Source organism: Dreissena polymorpha, chromosome 3, assembly GCF_020536995.1.
Source record: "Dreissena polymorpha isolate Duluth1 chromosome 3, UMN_Dpol_1.0, whole genome shotgun sequence".
Lineage (NCBI taxonomy): Eukaryota > Metazoa > Mollusca > Bivalvia > Myida > Dreissenidae > Dreissena > Dreissena polymorpha.
The window spans coordinates 126,465,389-126,482,926 of NC_068357.1; the positions used below are offsets into that span (position 1 = coordinate 126,465,389).

At 35.4% G+C, this 17,538-nt stretch overlaps 1 protein-coding gene across 1 annotated transcript in view; it reads right to left on the bottom strand.

Moving 5' to 3' along the window:
• Positions 1-10,945, bottom strand: part of LOC127871331 (uncharacterized) — a 205,646-nt gene extending 194,701 nt beyond the window's left edge. Inside the window, exons 1-5 of the mRNA XM_052414139.1 lie at positions 10,790-10,945; positions 8,047-8,180; positions 5,739-6,314; positions 3,018-3,176; positions 1,667-2,150 (exon numbers count right to left, since the gene is read on the bottom strand). Of these exons, the coding sequence (XP_052270099.1) occupies positions 1,667-2,150; positions 3,018-3,176; positions 5,739-6,155 (1,060 nt within the window). The 5' untranslated portion in view covers positions 6,156-6,314; positions 8,047-8,180; positions 10,790-10,945. The remainder of the gene's footprint in view (positions 1-1,666; positions 2,151-3,017; positions 3,177-5,738; positions 6,315-8,046; positions 8,181-10,789) is intronic.
• Positions 10,946-17,538: the final 6,593 nt, after the last annotated feature.

Sequence of the window (17,538 nt, forward strand, 5' to 3'; positions counted from 1 at the left end):
TGTTTATATTCTTTTTATGTAGACTACTAATCAAGGGTATCAACCAACATATTCAAGTATAGCAGGCCAACTGACTGATAAAAGCGAATGGTTTTCTCATATGAACCGTCATGAAGGATGTGAAATGAATGAAACATGCACAATCACGTTATTTGCAAATACACTGTAATCAATAAGGCTACATTGAATCTAAATGTTAGAGGCGCAAATACAATATTCTCATATGAAATGCAATCAATGGAAGTTTACTGAATGACAGAGGCACAACCATGGTATGCTCACATTAATTGTAATAAAGGGAAGTATAAGTAATGACAGAGGCGCGATCCTGGTATTTTAATATGAACCATGATCATTAATATAAGCTAGATAGTGCCGAGATAAACACTCTTACCAAGCTTCATCAAGATTTAAGCATAAATGTGGCTCTAGAGTGGTAACAAGTTTTTTCAAAGATCTGACCTTGGTGACCTTGTAGTTTTGACACTAGAAACAAAGATCCGAGACGTCATAAATATTGTCCAAATAAACATTCTTACTTAGTTTTATCGATATTGGATGAAAAAAATTGTCTCAAGAGCTAAATGTTGATGATGCACACCACATCACCAAAAATGTGACTCTTAGAGTTTTCTAAAGGTTTAACTTAAGCCACATAAGGAAAAAGTGGCCATCCCTGTGGCGGGCATGTTTTGTCATGAACCAGAACCGATTTTTTCGAACACAACTAAGACATCTTTGGAACAAATGTTCAGACCAGGTTTCATGAAAAATCGACTATTAAAGTTACTTCAAGTGTTAACCAGCTTTTACTTTAATTCGATCATGTGGCCTTGCTTTTTACGTCACACGATCCAGTTTCGAACTCAGCCAAGATATCATTGGGACAAATGGTCTGACCGAGTTTCATAATGATTGGTATATACATGTTGCCTCTAAAGTGTTCACAAGGTACAAGTTGAAGACGGACGAGGCGAGATGAATGATGCACAGTGAACAAGGGACAAAAGCCGATCACAAAAGTTCAATATGAGCGCACTGTTCAGGTGAGTTAACAATGTTACTGTAAGCCATTTTGTTAAAATTTCCCCGTTCCCGCGAGCTTAGTGTTGAACAAACCAGAACTATTGTCGAACTTAGCCGAGATATCATTATTCAATATTAATGTTCTGAGAAACATTTAATGATTTGACCAAAAAGAGACTTCTAGCAAATTAACAATTTTTCACTACAGCCATATAAGCAAAACTGTACCGCCCTTGGCAGCAAGGTTTTTTACCAGACCGGAACCATTTTCGAATTTTGCAGAGATATCATTATCTCACATGTTCTGAGGAAGTTTCATGATGATCAAACAAAAAAATATTACATCTACAGTGTAAACAACTTTCACTAAGTCACAAAAGGAAATATGATACCCCCATCACAGCCATGTTTACATACGGACCTGAACCATTTTTGAACTCAACTGATATATCAATGGAGCAAATGTTCTGAAAAGTTTCATCAAGCTGGACATTAAATGTGGTCTTAAGACTGTAAACAAGATATCAATTTGATGACGCGCACCAACAGCCAAAAGGTTATCACAAACGCTCACCATGAGCATCTTGTGCCCAGTTGAGCAAAAACCTTATGGTCAGGTCTAAGGATACAGGTTACTCACCTTCTACGCGTCTTTCGAAGTCTTCTCCCGCCTTGTCAGCAATTTTCTGTTGCATGCGCTCCATCCTATCTCTAGTGTGTTCTTCTATAAGTTTAACACTGCTTTTTGTCAGTGTGTCTATCTGTGATGTTATTGTATGTTCAGCTTTCTTAGTCTCATCTCCGATTTTCTGTTCAATCTGCCTAGTACAATACTCTGTCCTGTCATATATTGTCCGAACACTCTCATGCTTCATCTCTTCAATCTGACTTGTAGCCTTATTCATCTTTTCAGTTATTTCATTATCAGCCTGTTGTATTTTGTTTCTTATCTCTTGTTCACCGTCCTTTAATGCTTCCTTTATTTTTTTCAAACCTTCTTCCAGAGATTGTTTTGCCTTTTCCGAGAAGTCTTCCTCAGCGGCATCTTTAACACGCTCAATTGCTTGTTTGAACTCTTGAATCAAATTGCCAAATTCAGTCAGAGGGAGGCGGTCATTCTGAAGCTACAATCGAAATGAAAAACACATGTTATATTATAATAATGGCTTATTTCAAGCAAGTGCAAAACCTGGCTGTTTGTCAAATTAATCTCAATATTATGATGTTCGCTACTTCAAATTGACCACACACAAGGACAAAAAGCTGCACGTTGATTTATTAAATCAATCGCCTAAGTTAACATGCAAACTACTCTGCAACAAGAAATGTGACGTACACAACAACAAGGGGGCTAAATGCCCCAGGAAGCTCACCTAACACCCAAAGACTAAACCAAGTGTTTTTACCAGTGTGACTAAACAACACAATTGTATTGCCATTCATTTGTGCAATTGTTTTTGTTACAGATAATAACATACATTTAAGAATTAAATATTGGATATGGTTCCAGACTAGAAATTGTATTAAGTGTGATTGTGTGGATTTCAACAAATCTTTGATATATCATTTGCATGCTTGCTCTAAGTTTTGTATGCAATGATTGGTAATCCACATGTTACACAGAATGCATCTTTAAGGCATATAAAAAAAATTAATGGGACATAAGCAATTATTAAACTATTTTAAATATTTTGCCACACTATCTAAAGATCATATTAATCTAATTAAATAAGAGCATGTTCTATGCTTCAATCTGTTAATTGTCATCATGTGTTAATATCAAGCATATGCAAAATATAACTTGTATAAGGTTTACTGACTAACTTACAAGTGTGCATCATGTGTACACATCAATAATAGTCTCACATAATGACTGGTAGATTTTAAGCATTTACTCGCATAAATGTTAAATGAATCAAGTAATCGAATAATGAACTTTACAACTACGAAATTTGTCCAACAATGCCATGAAGAGAAAAGTATATACGTACATCAGTAAGCCTACTGAGGGCTATATTTGCACTCGTATCATGTGCCAGCCATACTGGATCTGCCAGTAGCATGGTCAATGTCTGGTAATAGTCTTGAAGTTCAGCATCTGTTGTCTTGCAGTTGGCACTGTGGCGTACATCTCTGCCTATTTGACGGACCTAAATGGAACAGTATGTTTTCAAAAACAACTAATTGTTAAACAAGAAACCGTCACAGACGGGTGATGCCCCCAAAGTTTTTTTTTGTCACAATATTGCACTACATATTCAGATATAAGGAAACGTCTTGAGGGGCATAACTTTGGACAAAATAACACGATGAATGGTTTAGCAACTTAAAACTTTCAAAGGGCCATAACTCTCTAAATAAATCATCCAACCAGAACCCACTAATAACATGCGCATCTCCTTAAGGTAGTTAAGCTTCCCATAAAGCTTCATTGGATTCCAGTCAGTAGTTAGGGAGAAATAGCCCGGACAAGAATTGCACTATATGTACAGTTTATGGAAAATTTCAAAGGGCCATAACTCTGTGAACAAGAGCACGGCCTTGCGGGTGCAGACCGCTCATCTATTTTCTTTTTAAATGTGAATGGACTCTCAATTTTAATCACAAAGGAGGGAGGGGTGGAGTGAAGAGGGGTGTATAGTGTGGGTGTATGGACATTTATTACATTATCTTCCAAAAATGCGAAAAAAATACAAAAAAATTCGGGGGTGGGGGGTTGGGTGGGGGGGGGGGAGGGGATTTTTGGGTGCGATGGTTGGACAGTATTTAAAAAATAAAATAATAAAAATAAATATTTGTGTTTTTTAACCGTTTCAAACAAAAAAATTGGGGGGGGGGATGGGGGGGGGGAAAGTGTGAGGGTGTGGTGGTCATTTGTGAGATGATCTTAAAAAAAAACACAAAAAAAAACAATATATAGGGGGGCACGGGGGATGTTTTGGGGGGAGTCTATTGTGGTATGTCAGGTAAGAGTAGTTTTGTCAAAGTATCAATCAAATCTAATCATAAATAAAGAAGTTATGGCAATTTGAGCAAAATTTAATAATTTGACCTTGAGAGTCAAGGTCATTCAAAGGTCAAGGTAAAATTCAACTTGCCAGGTTCAGTAACCTCATGATAGCATGAAAGTATTTGAAGTTTGAAAGCAATAGCCTTGATACTTTAGAAGTAAAGTGGATTGAAACACAAAATTTAACCATATATTAAAAAATACTAAGTCAAAAAGGGCCATAATTCCGTAAAAATGACAACCAGAGCTATGCAACTTGTCCTTTTACTGTACCCTTATGATAGTTTGCGAGTGTTCCAAGTATGAAAGCAATATCTATGATACTTTAGGGGTAAAGTGGACCTAAACACAAAACTTAACCAAATTTTCAATTTTCTAAGTATAAAGGGCCCATAATTCCGTCCAAATGCCAGTCAGAGTTACATAACTTTGCCTGCACAGTCCCCTTATGATAGTTAATAAGTGTTGCAAGTATGACAGCAATAGCTTTGATACTGTAGGAATAAAGTGGACCTAAACACAAAACTTAACCAAATTTCAATTTTCTAAGTATAAAAAGGGCACATAATTATGTCAATATGCCAGTCAGAGTTACATAACTTTGCCTACACAGTCTCCTTATGATAGTTAGTAAGTGTTGCAAGTATGAAAGAAATCGCTTTGATACTTAAGGAATAAAATGGACCTAAACACAAAACTTCTCCAAAATTTTCAATTTTCTAAGTATAAAAAGGGCACATAATTCTGTCAAAATGCACGCCAGAGTTATCTAACTTTGCCTGCCCAGTCCCCTCATGATAGTAAGTAAATTTACCAAGTTTGAATGCAATAGCATTGACACTTTCTGAGAAAAGTGGACCAAAACGAAAAAATTAACCGGGCGCCGACGCCAATGCCGACGCTGACGCAAAGGCCGACGCCAAGGTGATGACAATAGCTCATAATTTTTTTCAAAAAATAGATGAGCTATAAATCATCCGACCAGAACTGGCTGATGATATGCACATCTCCTTTTAGAAGTGAAGCTTCCCATAAAGTTTCATTGAATTCCGGTCATTAGTTGCTGGGAAATAGCTTTGACAAGAATTGCAGTTGATGTACAGTTAATAGAAAATTTCACAGGGCCATAACTCTTTGAAAAAATCATCCGACCAGAACCCGCTGATAATATGCACATCTCCTCTTGGTAGTGAAGCTTCCTATAAAGTTTGATTGAATTCCAGTCATTAGTTGCTGAAAAATAGCCCGGGCACAAATCCCGACAGACACACGCACGCACGGAGGGACAGACAGACGAAGCGGACACTATATGCTCCACCCAAAAATGTAGGGGGAGCATAAAAAGTTAAACAAATGTAAACAAGTGATATGTTTGTAAAACACTATGCCCCCTTTTGAGCGATTTTGATCCATATATTTGACCTTTAACCTTGAAGTATGGCCTTGAATGACCTTCACCACTCAAAATGTGCAGCTCCATGAGATACACATGCATGCCAAATATCAAGTTGCTAAATTTCATTATTGCAAAAGGTATGACCAAGGCTAAAGTTTTGGGACAGACAGACAGACACATAAAATGACAGACAGGCCAAAAACAATATACCCACTCTTCTTCGAAGAAGAGGGCATAAAAATAACAATACAATACCACTGAAGAAAATTAGTTGTGCTTAAACATTTTAAAACACGTATACATTACCTTTTCTAACGGACATAGCGGGTCAGGCGGTGGAGGTGATAGCCATGAGGAGGAGAGATACTTTTTGAAATCTGTGCAGTTCATTATTATGTTTATCACCGCATTAAAGTCTGATTCCTGAACCGATGACACATCAGCGTATCCTTGTGGAGGGAGAAAACAGTTCGCTATTTCCCACCAGTTTGATTTCCAATCATGTCTTTTAGTGTTTTTCCATGATGGACCACTGAATCGGTGATGTGATATTATAGCTTTTTCATAACTGCTGCATGTACCAAGTGCTGCGTGGACTTTTTTCATTGTGTTCTCAACAAAATTAGTCAGTCCTTCCTTTGTCACATTGAGAGCTATGCACGTCTTGAACCAGTTGTTGGTCTCCTTGTCGGCAAATATCTTGGTACCGGTATTGGAAGGCATCGTCACGAGAATGCATACACCGTTAAGATTCAGCAGTTCGTTTGTGCACGACCATAGAGTAGAGGTAATTATGACATGACCTCAGTTTTATTATCAAAACGAATTCTCTGATCGGGTTTCAGTCCGAGTATGTTCTTTTGGTTGCCATCCATTTTCCGTCTACAAGTAAATAAGTATAATTTACAAAACCCATACGTTGCATATACACAGTCATGTCACATCAACATAAAGCTTGTCATTTTATCACAACCAGTATGTGTGTAAAACCACAAAACTACATTAGAAACAAAATGGAATTTATTTAATTTTCGTATTTACATATTTATTATATTCATCAACGTAATAACATGATGATGCTTTTGTTAATATCTGTTAGTTATGTTTGTTTGTGTTCTTTTTAACTTGCTAACTTTTTTCAACAAAATATGAATTATCATTATGATTCGGAATAATTGTTAACACAAAATAAAAACGCCGACTCCACAAGATGTTTAAATGATATATTTTATTTATCAGACTGTGCACATGCGACAATATACATGATTTTACTTGTTTTGCTCATACACAGCTTTAGTTTTACTGACCAAAACTACTACAACTACAGAACGGGATTAAAGTCGTTCCGCGAACTACAAAATATATTTAAGTATCCTTAGCCTTATGTGTAAAATTATACCTACACTTTGCTAAACTGAAATCTTCGGAAACATAAATAGGTTTTATTTCAGAATACATAAGGCCTTAAGCCCATGAGTACACATACATATAATAATCAACAGTGGTAAAAGACATACAAGCATGTACATTACTATTTTACCCAATATAAATTAACAATTTATAATCACGAACAGTTGTTTTACTATGAAACAAAAATCACTGTCAACTAAACATTGTTGCAATGTCATTTTTATTTCACATATGAATCGATCTATGACACTAAATACGTCCACAATCAGTACATAATACAATTTATAATAATGCTGGTCTGCACATAATTTGAATGCAATACTTTCATATGTGTTCTTTTGTGTTCTTGCACAAAAACATTTTTCTCTGTTTAGCCCCAAATTCAACCCCGAGCTAGGCCTCTATTCAAGCTTACTTTATCTAAAGTTCCATCAAGATTGTTTGATGCAAACTGAAGTTATTGAATGGATCCATTTAATATAGAGCAGGTGACTTTAATTTGTCACATTCGGGATAATTCAAGGGCCATACTTAAGGCGTGCATCAGGCGATCAGGCTTGAAATAGATTTTGGTCTAGATATAATGCCCATATACATTGTCAAACAATTTGCAGATGCTAAGATTACAGCTATTTGAATAAGTGGAAACGGTTAATTTTGCCCTTTTTAAAATTCAATGGCCATAATTCTTAAGCGCTTCATGTGATCTGGCTGGTTATCAAACCTGGTCGAGATATTATGACCACAAAGTTTCATAATGATAAGATGTAAACTTGTTTTAAACTTATCGATCATCACTTTTCTTGAAATAATTACGTCTCCCCTGAGTTTGAGACTGAATTAGGTGGGGCCAAAATCTAGGTCAGTAGGTAAAATTTCAGACAAAGCTTATGAACACTCTAGATGCCACATTTACTACCAAATATTTATGAAACTTGCTTAAAATGTGTGTCTCAATCAAAAGTACCCGTACCTGTGCACTTGGGAAAAATTTGTGCGAAAAAAACCTGAAAATGGGAAAATTTGCATCGTGAAATCTTCAAATTGGGAATTTGGGGGTAATTTTAATAGCTTGGTTCTTTAATTCACAAACCCTTTGAAACATTTTGTCACATTCCTTTATTGGTGAAATGTTTAGTTTCAGTGCTCATTTCAGACTGACACTCTTAATCGGAGACATTATTCAATAAACAAAGATCCTTACTGATGCACGTCTAGGGCATTGTTTGAAACTGACTCGGATTGGCCATCATCAACAGTTTTAGTTGTCTGACAACGGCATTTATCCATGAGGCTGATGTCTTCGTTTATTTTTATGTAAACATTTGTAGTTGGTATCTGTTGTTAACAACAAAAAAGTAACAATGCGAGTAAACATTTCATAAAGTTTTAATAAATGCATATAATAATTTTTGTTTGAAAAATCTTTATAAATGTGAACTTGGCTTCTGTATTTACTTTTTGATAATTGGGTTCTTGTCTAATTCTTGCTGAAACAAGGGCTGTTTGTAAAACATGCATGCCCCCCCCATAAGGGACTTCCGTTGTAGTGGCAGCCATTGTGTGAATACGATTTTTGTTACTGTGACCTTGACCTTTGACCTAGTGACCTGAAAATCAATAGAGGTCATCTGCTAGTCACGATTTTACTATTTCGGGTCACCGTGACCTTGACCTTTGACCTTGTGACCTCAAAATCAATAGGGGTCATCTGCAAGTCATGATCAATCTACCTATGAAGTTTCATGATCCTAATCGTATGCGTTCTTGAGTTATCATCCGAAAACCATTTTACTATTTCAGGTCACCCTGACCTTGACCTTTGACCTAGTGACCTCAAAATCAATAGGGGTCATCTGCGAGTCATGATCAATCTACCTATGAAGTTTCATGATCCTAGGCGTATGTGTTCTTGAGTTATCATCCGGAAACCATTTTACTATTTCGGGTCATCGTGACCTTGACCTTTGACCTAGTGACCTCAAAATCAATAAGAGTCATCAGCAAGTCATGATCAATCTACCCATGAAGTTTCATGATCCTAGGCGTATGCGTTCTTGAGTTATCATTCAAAAACCATTTTACTATTTCTGGTCACCGTGACCTTGACCTTTGACCTAGTGACCTCAAAATCAATAGGGGTCATCTGCAAGTCATGATCAATGTACCTATGAAGTTTCATGATCCTAGGCCCAAGCGATCTTGAGTTATCGTCTGACAACCACCTGGTGGACGGACCGACAGACCGACCGACAGACCGACATGAGCAAAGCAATATACCCCCTCTTCTTCGAAGGGGGGCATAAAAACCCAACAACAGTGAATCAGGTTTATTTGTAAATAAACAGTTTTCTTGCTTTATTTTACTTCGTTTTTTCTATAAATATTTGGCAAATTTTAAGCTACACAAATATACATATCCTTCATTGTGCTCGACTTTGGAAAAACCGACTTGGTATAAATAACGCTGACCTTTTTTATACACCAATATAGTTTCTTTCAAATAATAATGTTTGATGTAAGATTAAATATTAAAGGATTATAAATGATGACGATGGAGCAGCTGTAGCAGTTGAAAGACTGGTTATGTTGACTGAACTGTTAGCTTCTTCAGTGGCTATCTTGCACAGACATGTTTTTGTACGATTTTTTTTAAATATCAATAATCATAGCTTTGTAAAACATGTTGTAGGAAATGGCCCTGTTAAAGAAAAAACAAAAAACATGCAGTTACAGTACAAGTTCTTATTATTATTGCGTCAAAAGTCATTATCGACTATGCTTTGTCTTTGACACAGATAAAACGATTTCAAAATTATACATTGTTTAATATTAATTTTGACTACTGTAAAAGAGTTACCCAATATGCCAATTTCAATAGACAAGAATGTTTTACATATGCATCATTGTACAGTGATATAGCAATTTATTGATCTAATTATCAATAAATCAATTAGCTGTTAACTTAATGTCAGCTAAATACTAATAGTATAATATGTGTATCAGATATATTATTATACTATTTTTTTAAATATATTTTTTTTTATAAAATAACATTAAACAATTATCTTACAACCTCTGAGCGTAATAATAGTTGAAGTCAAAATTGGGACCAGGGTCTGTTCACATGTTTGGTACAGCCCATTTACTTATATTAGCATACCATGATTGATCTGCTATTGTCTTAATAAATCATTCCCTTCAATGTGTTGCACATTCATAAGCACAAAACAAAAGTAAGATTGTTTTTTGAAGGAATAAATATTATTGAATGGACATACATGTAAGAACAAGACTATTGCCAAGCAATAATGTCCTCTACCAGCTCCACCATTGTCAGATTTTTTTATTTGTTGCCATAGCAACCAGAATTTTTGACGTAGGAACGAAATGAAATGACGTTCATAATGTTCATATTACAATCTGTCCATATTTCAAGTTTCATGAAAAAATATGAAGAACTTTCAAAGTTATCACAGGATCCAGAAAAGTGTGACAGACTAACTGACCGACAGACAACCATAAGTCCCCTCATGTGAAACCGGTAGTTATAAGCTTATACTTTTGACTTACTTATAATAATACAATTGGACGTGTACAATGTTCAATCTTGTTTTCCAAACTAGCCCAGACATAAACAACGCGATATGTACATGTCATTGTCAGGAAACAAGCAGAAACTGATAGGAGATTCAGACTCAATGATTGCGTTTTAAATTTCAAACATTGTTTAAGACGCTATGTTCAAAATATCATCTTTAATTATCCACTATAAATATAAAATAATCATTTAATGCGATACCTAACCTTGAACATCAAACTGATCCGAATTGTGTTTTTATCCGGTAATGGTAACTTGACTGTAAGTACGTTTATGTCGTTCAAAACATCTTCAATAATAACTAGCACGATAAGAAAGAAAATGTAAGAGTAATTGTTGTCATTACAATCAACTGTTTCTGTGTGTTATACCGTTAATACGACCAAAGAATACACCTACTACTTTCGATTTCACTGTACTTAATCAATCATGCGAAGAGATTTTTTAACTTTCACACCGCTTAGGGACAGGCTGTATTCCACCATGTTACACACTTTTACACAGTCTTAAAAGTCAAGGTTATGCATGAGCAAATACATTCCTTCCATGTTTTACTGAAATGTTTGAACAAACTACAATCCAATATATCATTATTCATGGTTAGAAAGATAAGAAAATATACTTTTGGAAAAAAAACATTTGAATAAACTATGTACAGATGCAGGCTTTCACTCGTTAACCTTGATTTGTATATAAAGGCCTCACCTGCGTTCTAGACGACACTGTGATGGTTATACACAATCATTAACTTTTAATGGGATGTTGTCTGTAAGTATTTTTAATCAAGATTCCATAACCTTTTTTTTTCAGAATTGTTTTTGTATTGCAATAAATCGCTTTGAAATCAGAGGCATGTTCGGTCGCAGTGCAACAAAGTGTTTAATTTGAACGGCTTTAACAGCATTGCTTTTCAGAATTCGACCACAATAGACAGTTGAACAATGAAGACATCATTGATAACATACGATACATTTGTTTATATGATAGAAGTCAACTATAAATAACGAGTGGTCATTGTGTTTAAATTCAATATTATTCGGAGTTGAACTACCAAAACATTACATGCAGAGTAAACCACTAGATCTAAATATACAGTCTACAATTTAACTCGATGTGGCTATTTCAGATTGATGTTAATATTATCAATACATGCGTGTCTTCAAACTAATTCTCATTCACAATATAATGATTCTGGTTTGGACCCCCCCCCCCACCATTAAAAGAATATTGGTGTTGTTGTGAGTCCAAACAACTACAGGGTCTATCATTTTGACATTTATAAATACTATTACACAATTCATCGGAACTATAGCAGAAAGAGTTGGTCTTGGTGTATCTGTGGGTTCTTACCTGTTTCTGTGTAAATTACTGCGTATGACATATATGCAAAACGATATTATGGTCCTTTTGTCGTGAAATTCATTTATTTTTCATTTAATTTCTATATTCCAATGTATATGTAATTGCATTTGTACTTGAATGAACTTTGAGGAAATGGCGCATATTGACTTTCCATAAGTTTTTAACAATACAGTGGCGCAGGTGGTGCATAGTGACTTCCCATGAGTTCTTAACAATACAGTGGCGCAGATTTGATCCTATTTGCGCAAGACCTTTCAATAACAGTAGCCAGTTAGGCACCAATAACTTCAAGGGATAGACTGCGCGCCAACTTGACTACGATTGGTCAATATTAACATTCTGATTGACAGGATTGGATGGTATATAAGGGGTCGACCGTGTTTGAACATTAAAGGGATCTTTTCACGGTTTGGTAAATTGACAAAATTGAAAAAAGTTGTTTCAGATTCGCAAATTTTCGTTTTAGCTATGATATTTGTGAGGAAACAGTATTACTGAACATTTACCATAGTCCAATATAGCCATTATATGTATCTTTTGACGATTTGAAAACCTAAAAATTATAAAGCGTTGCATCGCGAAACGATTGAATAATTTGGAGAGTTCTGTTGTTGTCGTTTAAATTTACGAAACTACGAAGATTGCTTATATAATGTATAAAATACTTAACAAGTGTCTATCCGGCGGAATAGCCGAGAGGGCTAATGCGTTTTTACTTCAGACTAACTCCAGGACTCCGGGGGTCACTGGTTCGAGCCCTGGTACCGGCTACTTTTTTTTCCTTTTTTAAATTTTATTCTTAATTTTTTACTGGAGCTTTTAAGATCCAATGTTTACATTTATCAATATAAAGCATTTAATGACAAACTTCAAAATATGCCAAAATCTGTGAAAAGGCCCCTTTAAAGTCAGGTCGATACCAAATGTAGTCGTGAAGACGCGGGAACGACGTGTAACTAAACTACAACAACACACTGAACATTAAAGTTTCTACCAAGAGTTCCACCTACAGACTGTTTGGATTATATCTATAGTGCTTAAACCTTTTGACTTATGATTCTATTTGGATATTTACTTCAAATTATAAATGAGATACTTGAACTTGTGTGAATGTGATGTTTGTTGGAATTTATTATTGAATTATGTGCCTTGGTTATTTGTTAAGGCTTTGAGGGGAAAAAAAGTAAAGAAACTTACTGAGTATTCAGTTGTTACTGTAAGAAATAAAGGAACTAGGAACTCTCAAATTATATAACAAAATTAATTCAAATGAAATGGTGAAATTTACAAAAAATACAGTCCTCAACACAAAATAAAGAATTGATTCGCCACATTATTTGGGCCCGCGAACCGGAAACGAGCTTGTGAAAGTAAACCAGCCGGATAAAAAAGGGAATAACAGTGAAAGATTCAATACACAAGGAATTAACGTGTGAATTTTTATCACTGAAAAAAGAAATGGCAAACTGAAATTTGACGCTTGTCAGCACAACCAGAAAAATAAGAGTAAGTGAACAAATGGATGAAGAAAAAGTGAAAATTGTGTAAATTCTTACGGCCAGTGGATTTACACAGATTAATGCCTTGTGATTGATTTATTGTATTTGGTGTAAAATAATCAGAATTTACAAAATGTCTGCACTCGCATCCATCAAGGGGGTGAGAACACGATATAGAAATAACATCCAAACAGCAATCTCAGAGAGTTGAGAATTAATGCAGATGGATTTAGAGAGCGTTGATGTGGAAACCTTTGTGTTCAAAGCAGATAAGTGTTTGGAAAAAATAAAGAACAAGTGTGACAAGTTGGAAGTACAATCAGAGAAACTTCAAGAAGTAACAGAGGAAGCAAAAAGTGTGCAACAAATCATAGATAATGATGGTGACCTGTGCGATCAAGCTATGGAATGCTACATGGACTTGAAACATTTTAAAGATAAAATTAATTCAAAAAGAGAACAAAAGAAGAAAAGATTAATGTTTACCAAGATGAAAAGCTTACAATGATGCAACAAGAAATGCAAAGTTTTAGATTTGAACTTGAGCATAAAAAGATGCAAAATCAAATAAAACAAAAAAAGCACAACAGCAAAAGGAATGCCATGTGAAACTACCAAGATTGGATATGGTTTCATTTGACAGGGACAAGCTCAAATGGACTGAGTTTTGGGACTCATTTGAGACTGTAGTGCACCATAACAAGCGCCTTTCAAATGTGGAAAAATTCACATATCTCAAAAGTAAAGTGCTTGGGGAGGCAAAATATGTAATTGCTGGATTATCCCTGACACGGGGCATCTCCAGGAACTTTTTCCACAAAATAGAATCCACTATCGTTCGAGCATATGGACGATATGGAGAAAATCGCCCAAATCTCTAAAAAGCTTTTGTTTAATATGCGTCGTTTATTAGCGTAGCTGTTTAACCCAGGTTTTCAGCTTAACGGACGTTCACCAAGAGCAAATAAAATTTTGGACAAATTTCTGTCAGTAGGCCCGAATTAATAATTGGAATGTTCGCATTGGTTTAAAATACATGAACTAAGCAACATAGAAACCGTGTTGTCTTATCTTTAAAAAGTGTTAACTTATTTTACGAAAGACCGCTTGACTATCTTTGTTGTGCAGTATAGCGTAGAGATGTACGCCAATGGTATATCACCTAGTGTCTTTAGAGTTGTTCATTCGACACATATAAACATTTTCTTTCTGCATCTTACACGAGTAAACGTTACGGTATCGGCTGTGTACATAGAATCAAAGTACTGAAAGTACTGGTTTGACGATGCTTTTGAAGAGGATGGATATATAGAGGATATTTGTTGGATTCGGTGGAATATCGATTTTCCCAGAAAAAAACTTCGAAAAATATCGATATTTTCACTGTTATTTTTCACCGTTTAAAATAGTGAAATACCAGTTTATTTCAGTGATATTTCTGTATAAATCATAGAAAAGCATAAAATAAATAAGCATCCATTTAAGTTAATCTACATCACCGCAATTGTGTATTTTTTATTGCTTGTCATTTATCCGCAGGTCAATAGTTAATGGTTGTGGTGCAATCGTTTTCGTTCTTGGACACTGCACTCCCTTCATTAAATTTATTTACCTAAATATCTCATATTTGAACTTACAATTTTTTTGGGAGTAATGGTCCAGACAACTGGATAAAACAGCAACAATATGCTAATCCATTATTTTTCGAGGAACATAATTGAGAATTCCTGTGCTAGCCCCCAATCACAGTATGTTGGGGTATAATAATAGTCAAATTTTGTTTTTTTTCTCAAAAGATTGTCGTAGATTATAAGTTGAGGAATATATCATCCAAGACTACAACTTTTAGAAAGCCATTTTTTTCATTTATTTTTATTGATAAACAAGGTTTTGTAACAATCTATACTATACATAGATAGCTTTAACAGCACAATGTGGCTCACCTGAAACTGATTGTTTCCTTGTGGTGTTTACTAATTTTTCATGAAGATCTAGAAAAAAGGCATTGTGAGTATGAACAAACTATTTGCGTCTATCCGATCTAGTTGAGCCTTGTTACCGAGTTCCTACTTTTATTTATTTGAACATTCTGATCAACTTCCATGAAGATCAGGTAAAAAAATTAAGTGTTAACATAGATTTTAATGATTTTAGTTATTGATCGAATGCTTGGAAGCACATGGCCCACTTTGGAACGTGACCTGTTAATCACTGAGACTAGACCTTGTGACCTAAATGTTGAATATGCTACTTTCAAGCTTGGCTTTGAAATCATTTAAAATAATGTTCTAACCAATTTACATGTGGATCAGAGAGAAAATGTGACCACTAAAGTATAAACAGACCTTTTCTTTTATTTGACCTAGTGCCCTAATTTTTGATAGAATATGAAACCCAAAATGATATAGAGGTGACTAGTTTCATAAGAATCTGGCAAAGAGGTGACACCCAAATTTGAACATTGTAAAATGAAGTCTTATGTGTTCACAATAAACTTTGGATAAAATACAACAGACAAAGAGTGATAACAAAAGCTCATCTTGTCACATCACAACAAGTGAGCAAAATAACCAAAACTATGACATCATATAAATGCTCAGTTACTTCCAATAATAATAAAATATTATTTTTGAAACAAATGCAATACCTTCCCTTTCTTACTACAGGCTGTTCTAAAACAAGATAGCCCTGTATCGCTCACCCAAAACTCCTTCTATAGTGTCAAAAACTTGTGTATGATTTGACTAAGTTGTAACCTAGCTTTAGCCTGCCAGGACCAACTTGCAAATTCAGCTTTTGATTTGCTTAAGATGGACATTGTAAGCAATTTCATGAAAATCAGGAAGATAATGTGACCTGTAGAAAGGTAAAGGAAGTTTTCTATATTTTGACCTTATGACCTAGTTTTTGACAAACTACCAACTTTCAAACTGAAACTTTATTTCATCGAGATAACATTCTGTCCAATTTTCGTGCAGATCTGGAAGAAAATGTGACCTCTGGAGTGTTCACTTACCTTTTCTGTGATTTGGTTTGTTGACCTTGTTTGGACCACATATGACCTACTTTCAAACTTAACCTAGAATTGACCGAGATGAACATTTACCAACATAAGACAAACAAGGGCTGTTTGTAAAATATGCATGCCCCCCATATAGGCTGTCAGTTGTAGTGGTAGCCAATGTGTGAATACATTTTTGTCAGTGTGACCTTGACCTTTGACCTAGTGACCTGAAAATCAATAGGGATCATCTGCCAGTCATGATCAATTTACCTATGAAGTTTCATGATCCTAGGCCTTACTATTCTTGATTTATCATCAGGAAACCTTTTTACTGTTATGAGTCACTGTGACCTTGACCTTTGACCAAGTGATCTGAAAATCAATAAGGGTTATATACCAGTCATGATCAATGTACCTATGAAGTTTAATGGTCCTAGGCGTAAGCATTTTTGAGTTATCATCCATTTACTATTTTACTGTTTTAAGTCACTTTGACCTTGACCTTTGACCTAGTGACCTAAACATCAATAGAGATAATCTGCAAGTCATGATCAATGTACCTATGAAGTTTCATGATCCTAGACGTAAGCATTCTTGAGTTATCATCCGGAAATCATTAAACTGTTTCGACTCACTGTGACCTTGACCTTTGACCTAATGACCTGAACATCAATAAGGGTCATTTGCGAGTCATGATCAATGTATCTATGAAGTTTCATGATCCTATGCGTAAGCTTTCTTGTGTTATCATCCGGAAACCATTTTACTGTGTCAAGTCACCGTGACCTTTGACCTAGTGACCTGAAAGTCAATAGGAGTCATCTGCGAGTCATGATCAATGTACCTAAGAAGTTTCATGATCATGGGCGTAAGCATTCTTGAGTTATCATTTGGAAACCATTTTTCAAAGTTGAGTCACTGTGACCTTGACCTTTGACCTAGTGACCTGAAAATCATTAGGAGTCATCTGCGAGTCATGATCAACGTACCTATGAAATTTCATGATCCTAGGCATAGACATTGTTGAGTTATCATCTGGAAACCATTTAACTATTTCGGGTCACCGTGACCTTTACCTTTGACCTAGTGACCTCAAAAGGGGTCATCTGCGGGTCATGATCAATGTATCTATGAAGTTTCATGATCCTAGGCATAAGCGTTCTTGAGTAATCTTCCGGAAACCATTTTACTATTTCGGGTCACCGTGACCTTGACCTCTGACGTAGTGAC